General features: G+C 39.9%; 1 protein-coding gene across 2 annotated transcripts in view; it reads right to left on the bottom strand.

The window, feature by feature from the left end:
• IKZF5 (IKAROS family zinc finger 5) overlaps positions 1–10,714 on the bottom strand; it is a 15,169-nt gene extending 4,455 nt beyond the window's left edge. The window contains exons 1-4 of one of the 2 annotated variants that reach the window (XM_059051884.2): positions 10,531–10,714; positions 8,894–9,042; positions 2,372–2,569; positions 201–383 (exon numbers count right to left, since the gene is read on the bottom strand). In XM_059051884.2, the coding sequence (XP_058907867.1) occupies positions 201–383; positions 2,372–2,504 (316 nt within the window). In that variant the 5' untranslated portion in view covers positions 2,505–2,569; positions 8,894–9,042; positions 10,531–10,714. The remainder of the gene's footprint in view (positions 1–200; positions 384–2,371; positions 2,570–8,893; positions 9,043–10,530) is intronic. The other variant, XM_059051885.2, reaches the window with a different exon arrangement.

Raw genomic sequence — 10,714 nt, 5'->3', positions numbered from 1 at the left:
GGAAGGTAGCTAAGGAAGGGGAAGCTGCACAAGGGGCCTCACTTCCTTGTATGCTGTATGCTATGGCTGTGCAAAAATGGAGTCACTTCTCCATTTATTCAAACCTTACAGCCACCTTCATTTTCAAACTATCACAACTATTTATACGATAGATCAACCTGCCCGTAAAGAAATGCCCTCTCCAGCCACTTCTCCGTTACCTGTGTGGATTCTAATGTGTTCAATGAGCCGTGCGGTGCCTTTGCTGGCGTAGTTGCAGTACCGACACTTGAGCTTCCCATCAAAGGTCCTTTCAAACCCGTCTACTAACATTCCTGAGTTTTCATCCAGGGAAACTTCAACAGATGGGTGATCAAGTCCATTTTGATCACCATCTGTTCCAGCTATAAACAAAGTATAGCAAAAGAAATTATGCATCTCAGAATCAACTCAATTTAGCAATTTAGTGTTGAGCGGTAGAAAATCTTTCATAGATTGACAGTTTGCTTAGCACAGAAGTTAAATTCACAAAAATCACAGTCTTTCTGAACTGAGGTTAACTCTATACAAAAGCAGTATTCCTATTAGGGGGACTTCAAATTACTAACACATAAATTATATCAGTCCTCAACATACTTTTGAGGAAGGTAACAGGGTATGGTATTTATTTGACAGGTAAGGAGACAGAGGGAGGTAAACAGTGATGGCAGTTATACATGTTTAAGATTCTAGCCACTTCTACAAATACAGTGGGCAGTCATGATCATCTCCCAAAATCCTAATCTATTTAATCTAAAGCAATTAATGTTGAGTTTCGCAGTTCCACTCAGCTTACACCTATGTTCTAGATTCTGGGTTGCATTTAGGATCTTAAAATTCTAATTAAGCACATATAGGGAAATACTGTATCTGATACCTCTGAATGTTATGAACTGTAAGAATGTCAGAGTTAAGAGATGTTTGGCTGTTTGCTTTTAAGCTAATCAAACTACTTCTTTGTACAGATGGAGAAACCGAAGGGGCAATTGCTCGTAATCTGCAAGACCAACTGACGGGGGACTACAGCCCCGCTCGCCTGGGTCTCAGCCCGGGAACGGCACACTGAAGTATGAAGAGGGAAGTGTTTACTCCCACGGCTTCATGGGAAAAGCATTTCTACTCCACCTGCAGGAGGCAGCAGTGCAGGTGCAGACAACTCAAGCCCTTTGCTCTACTGTTTCCTCTATCCTTCACTAGGAGAAGTGACTCTGCTGGTTGGTGCAAGTCCAACATCCAACAGGCCCATTGCACTGGAGGCACAGCAAGGCTCAGTGTCCCCCCTTCTCCCACCGCTTTCCCAAGCCAGTAACTCCCGAAACAGAATGTGTATACGAAATCACTTGGGGATCGTATTAAAATACAGCTTCTGATTCAGTAGACTTGGGGTGGCACCTGACGTTTTGCACTCTCACAAGGTCCCAGGTGATGCCTGGTCTCTGCTGTTGCTGGTCCCTGGATTATAAGGCCCTAGACCACCTAGGTCAAGGGTTAGCAAATTTTTCCTATAAAGGTCAGATAGCAAATACTTTAGGCTTTGTGGGCCACATGGTCTCTATCCCAGCTGCTCAACTCTGCTGTTGTGACTCGAAAACAGGTAAACAAGCAAGCATGGCTATGTTTCAATAAGACTTTATTTATGGATACTAAAGTTGGAATTTCATATAATTTTCACGTCATGACATTATTTTTGTTTCCCCCCCACCCCAACCATTTAAAAATGTAGAAACCACTTTTAGCTTGCAGGTCGTGTAAAAACAGCAGTCCAGATGGGGCCCACCGTCTGTAGTTTGCTACCTCCTGAGCTAAGTTCAGAAATAGATTCCAGTCTTCGTGTGGTAAGCAAACCAGACAGTCTATCTGTAGGTCAGGTAGGACAGGCTCAAGTAGGTCACTGCTTTCTCTACTCTGGTTTCTCCTCCTAGGTGGGTATACATGGTTGGTCTTCTCTTCATTTTAAGAGAAGAAACAGAAACCCCTGTTTTGTCTCAGGTCTAACCCAGATTTCCTAATGGCCAAACCCCTTGTGTAATGAAGCTAGACCCCCTTTTGCTTCCTTGTGTCTGCTGTTAGCTAACAGCACCGGGAGAATGGGAAGGGAATTTAGAACCCCTAACCTTCCCACAAGACCATAATGCATCTCTGGGCCATGGTAAGCCCTGCTGGAGCTTTACTTTCCCTCAGCAAAAACCTGACATGTTTAAAGAAGGGGAAAAAAATTGCTCATATCTTTCTAGGAAAAACAGAATGATTCACATTAGTGAACAGTAGTGGGCTTCATACTACGGATAATGACACACAAACACTAATATATTTATAAAAAGTGAATTATTTAATAGTATTAAGATGAGTCTACCTCCCTGAAGAGCCTCTGCTTCTTTGTCCCCACTAACTGATCCAGAAATCATGTTGACATGATGGGTCTGCTGAGTCAGGTATTCCTGGAAATCTTTCACGAAGTCCAAAGGCTCTGGTTTCTTTTCACCCATCTTTGTTTTTTGATTTTCTTTTCTTTTCTTTTTTTTTTTTTTTTAAAGTTTACAGTTCCTTATACCTACAGGGGGAAAAAGATGAAATAATTTTACATTTAGGGAGATATAGTACGTATTAAAACAACAACAGCGACAAAGATTATTATGTGCCAGGCACTACAAAGCAACAGAGAACATAGTCCCTGCCTGTAAGTATCTTATAATCTTCCTGATGAACTAAAACACAAAATGGTGAACAGTTAATATATTTACTATTTAAATAAACTGGGATTCAAACTTAGTTTTTAGAGGATAGAAAGAAATTACAAAGAGAGGAAAAAAGAGAAAATAAATTCAGAGTAAAGAAACAGGCATATCAGCAGGGATTATCAATGAATGAGACAGTAAAGAAACTAAGTGGCTCAATCGGGGCTGTCGCAGAGAATCTGTGGACGATGGACGTGGAGCACACCTGCGTGTCCAATCCAGTCGCTACTGGCCACACGCAGCTACTGAGGGCTTTAATGTCGCTAGTACAAATGACTTGAGTTTCTTATTTTATTAATTTAAAAGTAAAATAGCTACATGTGGCTAGTGGCTATCATATCAGACAGCAAAGGCTCTTAAAACATAGGGTTCACAGGAATGAGTACTCTAGAAGTAGGTGATCAACAACAGGGGGCAGCAAACTTTCTGTAAAAGACCAGACAGTAAATATTTCAGCCTTTGCAGGTCACGTGGTCTCAGTTGCAACCACTCAACTGTCATTATAGTTACGAGCAGCCACAGACAACATGTAAAGGAATAAGTGTGCCAGTGTTCCAATAAAGCTTTACAAAAACAGAAACAGAGCCAGGTTTGGCCTATGGGCCACAGTCTCCTGAGCCCTGCCCTGGAAATCCAAATCACTCCCTCTACCACCACCCGTCATCCTACTCATTCTGAGAATAAGAAAAAAAAAAAAAAAAAAAAAAATATATATATATATATATATTAAAGAAAAGAAAAAAATCCCTGATGCAGATGTACAGAGAATAAGCCTCATGTCAGATTTTGTAGTCATAAGCTAAACTGGTCCTCACATAGGTTTATAGCTCAAATTCGCAAATCCAGTAACCATACAGTTTTCTAGTAAGAACAAGCTGAGGAAGTCTAGCACCTAGGAGACAACAGGTCTTTTTCTTCCAATAAAAATATATTTATGTAAATGTATATGGTCTTCTTAAATATGCCATATGTTAAAAATTTCTTTCCCTAAACCCAACTATTTAAGGAGTAATTTACTATCTAAAAAAGTTCTCATCTTTAATAGCCAGTAGTAGGCATTTGAAGCTAAAGATTAGTCACTTCTCTGTATATATGCTTAACTTTTTCTCAAAGCAGAACATACACACAGAAAAGCACATCAATCCTAAAGGCAGAGCTCGGTGAATCATCAGAAAATGAACACATCCCTAAAATCAGCACCAATGTCAAGAAACAGAAGGCTACCAGCATCCCAGGAGCCCCCCTGTGCACCCTTCCAGTACTAATCCCCCCCGCCCCATGTACCAGGAAGGGCTCCACAACCCTGACTTCTGAAATTGCTGGGCCACCAGGTATGCATATATTCAGCTTTAGATAATGCCAAATAGTTTTTCAAAGTGACTGTACCCATTTACACTCACACCAGTGGGGGACAAGACTTTTGTTGCTACACGTCCTCACCAACACTCAGGTATTTTTTGCCTTTTTCATTTTAGCCACCCTGCTGGGTGTACAGTGGTATCGTACTGGTTTTAATTTGTATGGCCTGACAATTATTTAAGCTGTGTACTTCAATTACCCACTTAGATAACTTCTATTTCATACCCAGTTAAGTATCTGTTCATGTTCATTTTTCTATTAGGTTGTCCATCTTTTTCTAAGTAATATGTAAGAGTTTGTCAAATATTCTGGATATGGGCTCTTTATTAGATATGTATATGTTAAGTACTTCTCCCACTCTGGTTGCCTGCCTCCTTTTCATTTTCTTAATGGTAACTTTTGATGAACAGACGTTCTTAATATAGTCCAATTTACCCATCCCCCCCTGCCCCGCCCTTTACAGTTAGTTGTTGGTGTCCTTGCCTATATTTCACATGAAGATGTTCTCCTGTATTTTCTTCTAAAAATTTTATTATTTTTTTACCTTTTGTATTTTTGTCTGGAATTGAGCTTTGTGTATGGTGAAGTAAGAATCAAAATATACTTTTTTCCCCAAGGAGACATCCAACTGTCCTAACAACATGCATTTAATAGACCAGCCTTTCTCCACTAGACTCTTTTGTCACCTTTCTAAATCAGATGATTATATATGTAATTCTACTTCTGGATTCTCTATTCTGTTCCACTGGTCTACTTTTGTCTATCCTCACACTAACACCACACAGTCTTAATAATAAAAATCTTAAAATCTCAGTAGCTTAAGTCCACCAGTTGTTTTTCTTCTTCAAGAATACTTGGACTACTCTAGGTACTTTTCAGCCTAAGTTTTTCAGTGGCAAGAAATGTGGGGCTGTGGAAATGAGATAAAAGCTCCTTTTCTAATCAACAAAAGCTTGACCAACATTTTAAGAACTAAGACTTCTATTTTAATTGACTTAACTAGAAATCTACTGGAAACAGACTACCTTGACTGTGTTGCTACTACAGATCATTGAACTGTATAACAATTAGTTCCTTATTAGGAACACAGGACTTGTTTGGGTTTCCCTTGTTTACCGGCCCCAGACCGATATATTTTACTTTTGTATTTCTTGTCTTCCTCTCTTCTTACATTTAATTTGTTCTTTACTCTGAACACATCTAGCCAAATAAGAACCTGCAGGTGACCAAATTCTCACTTTTCTTGATGCAACATGTATGTATAGTTCCTTTCCTCCCTTCTTAGAAGATGCCTAGGGGTTTATTATTATTACTATCTCTTTTCACTGTTTTCTAGAAAGTTGAAGCTACTGAAAATCTGTCCTCTGGATCAACAGAATATTATGGTATTAGGTCAAACTTACTAGCTTAAAGACTCTGAACAGGGTCTTCTCTAGCCTTAGTTTCCTACTTTGTAAAATGAGATAATACCAATTTGCAGTGCTGTTTTAAGTTTTACAGAGAAGTGTAAAGTATCTCGCAAGATGTGTAGTTGATGGCATGTTCTCAGACAACAGTAGCTACACTTCTGCAGCCAAAAATGGTGATACCTTGGATTAAGAAATTCCTCACTGTTCCAGATTCCAAGTATCTTATGTTACCACTGTATATATCTCTTCTTTAGTTACAATGAAACAAACATGGTCCACCTTAGTCTCAATTATTCATATATCCCAATTTGCAATTTCCCAAATCAATTTACAATTTCCCAAACACATCTCTTCTTATTTTACTCTTTTAGGCCACCTCTTTAAATCGCTTGCTTTAGTCTGGCTCCGCTTTCTCCATCTTAAGGATTACTGCTGGTTTCTGAACAAGTTTGTTTCAGTTGCTTTTTTCCCATCTTACCTTGTTGACTTGAACTGCTCCTCTGTTTCCTAATCTCTGATTAGTATTTGTTTTATGACTATACTTGATTCCGCTGATTATTTGTCCTTTAAAATTTGCGCTCTGGTTAGGGGGGAAAAAGGCGGGCTAGTCGGCTCCAATGAAAAAGATTATCAAGAATAAGATTAAAAAATAATCTATAATAGATTATGTCTCAATAAAACAGAGAAAGAAAACCCACACCTCAAAACATACAGGGATGGGGAGCAATGTAAAGGTATACATAAAAAGGTAAGAAATATAGCAGATAAACATGGAGAATGAGTCCCGAAAAGACAGAGAAAATAAAGAAGAGAAATGCTTTTCAAAAACATGATCAAGAAATTTCCAGAATTAAAGATTCCTTTCAATTCAATCTGAAAGGGTTCAGAGTGCAAAACAGAATATATAACAATTAATAACACTTAGACACATTATTGTGAAATTTTAAAATCTCAAGGACAAAGAGAATAGGAAACTTTCTAGTGAGGAAGAGCAGCCCACCCACATAGGAAAAACAATCAGATATTGAGTATCAATGGCAACACTGGGTGCAAGGAAACAACAGAGCAATTACTTACTCCAACTTAGAATGTTTTCACTTCCTCAAGCTGCTAAAGGCTAGCTTCCAAAAATCTACATCACAATTAATGGAGAAAATTTAGATGCATTCCCTTTAGAATCAAGAAGGCAAGCATGCTTGCATCACTACAGCTATTCAACACAGTACTGCAGCAGGTAAAGACCCCACAATATAAAAAGGAAAAAAGTAATAAAAGGTTTAAGGACAGGGAGATACCTCTCCCCCTACCCCCCACAAAAGAAATGAATAAGATCTGAGAAGTTGTTTTTTAAATTGTAAAAGCTGTAAGGCCCTACAGATTGTGTGTTCTAATTATAAAAGCTATAATTTAGAAAGAAATCCTGGGATTTCATTGCAACTTTGCATCACCTCTTGCCAATAAGTTCACATGAAAACTGATGTTGCCACTGGAAAATATCTGAACATACTTTGATAGGCTTCAATAAGCAAGATCAATCTTACCAAATCCTGACTAGAAAGCATAACACTGCTAAGGTACATGTGATAATGCAGAAAAAAAAGGCATAGGACTGTCATTAAGAAGAAAATGATATTTTTATACATGCATCTCAAGTTTTAAGAACTCAAATAAGCCTAATCACAGAGAACGACTGGCATATTTTGACAGTCTTGGCTATTATCACATTGTCACATTATAAGTTTCACTGTGTTCCCCGCCAAAAATTGTATGCCGATTTTTCAATCAAAATGCATGATGGACTTAAAAAAACAACAACAATAAAGGATGCCAATGAAAAAAGGGAAGATAACATTGTAAACTTGAGAGAAACTCTATTCTTACGAATTTTAAATATACTGATATGGTTTATAGTTGTAGACATTCTGGAATGATTTAAAATTTGTCTTTCCATCCCTAAGCATTTTTGTGCCCACTTGACCTACATCACCTCTCCGCCATGCAGCATTACAGGCCCTTGCAGAGCTCTAGTCTGCAGAACAGATGAGTATGCATGAAAGATGCCTAAATCCGGATGGACTCTATGGTTCAAACCCCAGCTCTCTCCATCTCCAGTCAGTATTTCTAAGCACAATAAACAGAAAAAGAATAATTCTGAAACTACAGAAGACTTCTTGATATCAAAAAAAAGTTTTGTATCCAAACCATCTTCCTGTCTTTAATAAAGTAATCATCAGTCTTAGGACCAAATGTTTAATCTAAGAACTCCATAAATTAACTGGTATCTAGAGATGCATCCAAGACAGTGATATATTTGAAAACCTTTGTGAATGTAACATAAAAATCTACGTTAGGAATCAGCAAACTATAATGCTCTCATTCCCGTACTTTATGATTATCATTTCTTATGATACAGCAAAATTTCTGAGCCCTCCCTGTGATCCCCCTGATTAAAGTTAAGTTGGTATATGGTATTCCATGGGGTATAGACACATGTCTATAAAGAAACTGGCTAGAATGCACATAAATTATTTTTATGCCAATAGCTCTCCCAAACTATCCATTCAAAACTCACAAATAAGGTTCTTAGAAAACCAGAGACTACCCATGCTAGTGAAGGAAAGAAGCATTTGAGAAATAAGCTTTGATATCCCCAAAGAACACAAAAACTTCTTTATCTTTAAGCAGGTAACTTAAACTATTCTTGACCTTTCTTGGGTTCTGATATTCAAGTCCTCTGATCTTCAGTCTCATAAAAGGGAAGATGTCTATCAACACACACACAACCAACCCCTCTTAATCACGAGCAAACAACGTAAAACAGAGGCATAATGGTGCAAATTAGAAGACAACCACAAATATGAAATAGAGGTGATGTAAGAACCAGAAAGGGCTCTTTAACCTACCCTCCTCCCAAACTCTAGATTCTGAGAACAACATGATTAGGCAATAGTAGGATCTATTTTATTCATCTACCATTTCTCGTAGGGTTATTAAACATAAGGTAACTAACAACTAACTTCTTATACAGTAACTTAATTTGGGATTTAGGCAGGCCTATACACATGCAGTTCTACTGAATGTGTTTACTTTTATAGCTTAATAATTATGGTCACTGAAAGATTTACTCTGCCATAGAATACGTATCAATGGAGAAGTCTAATAAATGAGGTTTCGTTTGTACAGAGAATAACATGGACTTCAAAAAGAATTAGAACACATTTCCTCTGATTACATAACCATCAAAAAAACAATTCTCTGAAGGCAAAAAGGGACATTATGAGGTGCTGAGAAATCAGAAAACATAATATAAAAGTAAAACTTAAATAAATACAAGCTGGGAAAAATAAAAAAAGAGGAGTTACACAATCTAACCTTTTCACCCCAAATCAGTTCCTCCTTTTTCTTGCCACTCCAACATGGATGAAATGTAGAGTAATCGAAATTTACTCTGGAGATACACCAAAGGACTCCAAAAGGCCATGGAGCGAATTTCAACTAAAATTGAAAAGCCATACAGAGGTCTGCAAAGAAAAATACACCACAAATCAAAACCTTTGTGACAAAAAATTAGGATCTACGGGTTTAATAAGCTAATAAAATAACTTGTGCCAATTTTACCACTACCAGAAAACTAAGCTAACAGATGAACAACAAAGCAGCAGGTTCACTTCAGCAAAAGCTCCAAATAATCACCAAAGAGTAACATGCATCAGTGCTACTATCGTTATTTTTTTCCACTGGCGGATTTCATTTTTTGGCAAAAACTTATTGCCTTTCCAAATTAAGTTATTAACTTCACTTGTTCGTAGTACACTTCTAAAAGGCTCAGGGGCTCAGGCTTAGTACTGCTGAACAGCTACAATTCCATAAAAACAAGGTACTAGCCTAGCCCCACAGGGAAACATTTGTGAGAAAAGGTTTAGAAAAGAAAACCCACCAGGCACGCCCAATAACAGCACATATGATTCCCATCTTTATTATCCTCTCTATCGCAACTCAAAACACTTAGGGTTTTCTTGGGAAACACTTGGGACCCCTGGGGGCAAAAAACACAAAACGTCTCAATTCGTTGCAACGAACTCCCAACCTTGTATTAACCTGTAGCTGTACTGAGTGCACAACATAAATCAAAATTAAAAGGGATTTGTAAAATTGTTAGTCCAGACGTTTAAAAAGTTGTTCTAAGGAAGTTGTGTTTCTTCCAAACCGAAGTTCGGTAGAGCTCACAATTTAAAACGACTTTACTTCTTCCACTTGTCACTCCTCTCCGGGCCTAAACAGCACACTAAGGAGACACTAAATGGGCCACGTGGTTAGTGGCAGCTGGAACCGGTTTAACTTCTATTTAGATTCAATTTACCGAGCACTTACCAGACGCATGGCTTGACTACTCGCACGCCGGACAGTTTATTAAAAGACTTAAATCCTGCACGAACCTGAACAGTTCTTCGCTGCAAAATCCTCCCCAAACCTCACATCTCCCCAAAATTAGAGTGCACAAGCAGTAGAAACGGGTCTAGGAAGGACCGTCAGATAAAAGACGGAGGCTTTAAAAAGTCCTCCCAACGAGCACTCCGAAACTGGCGTCGGGGAGGACCCTCACCAGGATTCGGAACACCTAGGAGACCCGCACCTCGGCTGATTCCCTGGCCCCGGGACGCGGTGAGGACGCAACCTCGGGGCGCCCCCCCCTCACGACCACCTGTCAGAGCGAGGCAGCTCCCTATCCAGGAGCCGCCAAGCCCCTGCCAGACGGCGACGCCACCGCAGGGACCGCTAGCTTCCTCGGGGCTCCCGCGGCCAGACACCGCACTCTTCGCTGCTCGGGCCAGGAAGGTCCTGGATCGTGACCCCCGCTGACCAACCGACCACGCCCGCCCCTTCGCTGAGGCTGAGTTCAGGGCGGAGTCTGCCCGTCGCGAACACCCTGCTCTCTCCTCCCGCCACTCCCTCTTAACCGCTCTCCTCAGCCGTGTCACCGCCGTCCGAGCCGGTAGCCAGCTACTTACCTCCTGACAGCCGCACCGAGTAACCCCTACCGCCTTGTTCAACGCCGCTGCTGTTGCCGTCGCCCCCGCCGTCTTCGTCACCGCCGCCATGTTTGTTGTGTCTCCTGTTCTCTTACCGCCCCACGGCCTTTCCTAACTCTCGCGCGAGCAGGGAGAAAGCGGAGAGGGAGCTGTTTGTCTATCT

Source organism: Kogia breviceps, chromosome 2, assembly GCF_026419965.1.
Source record: "Kogia breviceps isolate mKogBre1 chromosome 2, mKogBre1 haplotype 1, whole genome shotgun sequence".
Classification (NCBI taxonomy): Eukaryota; Metazoa; Chordata; class Mammalia; order Artiodactyla; family Physeteridae; genus Kogia; species Kogia breviceps.
Note: the sequence above shows the minus strand (reverse complement) of the source record. Positions and strands in the feature narration are given on the sequence as shown.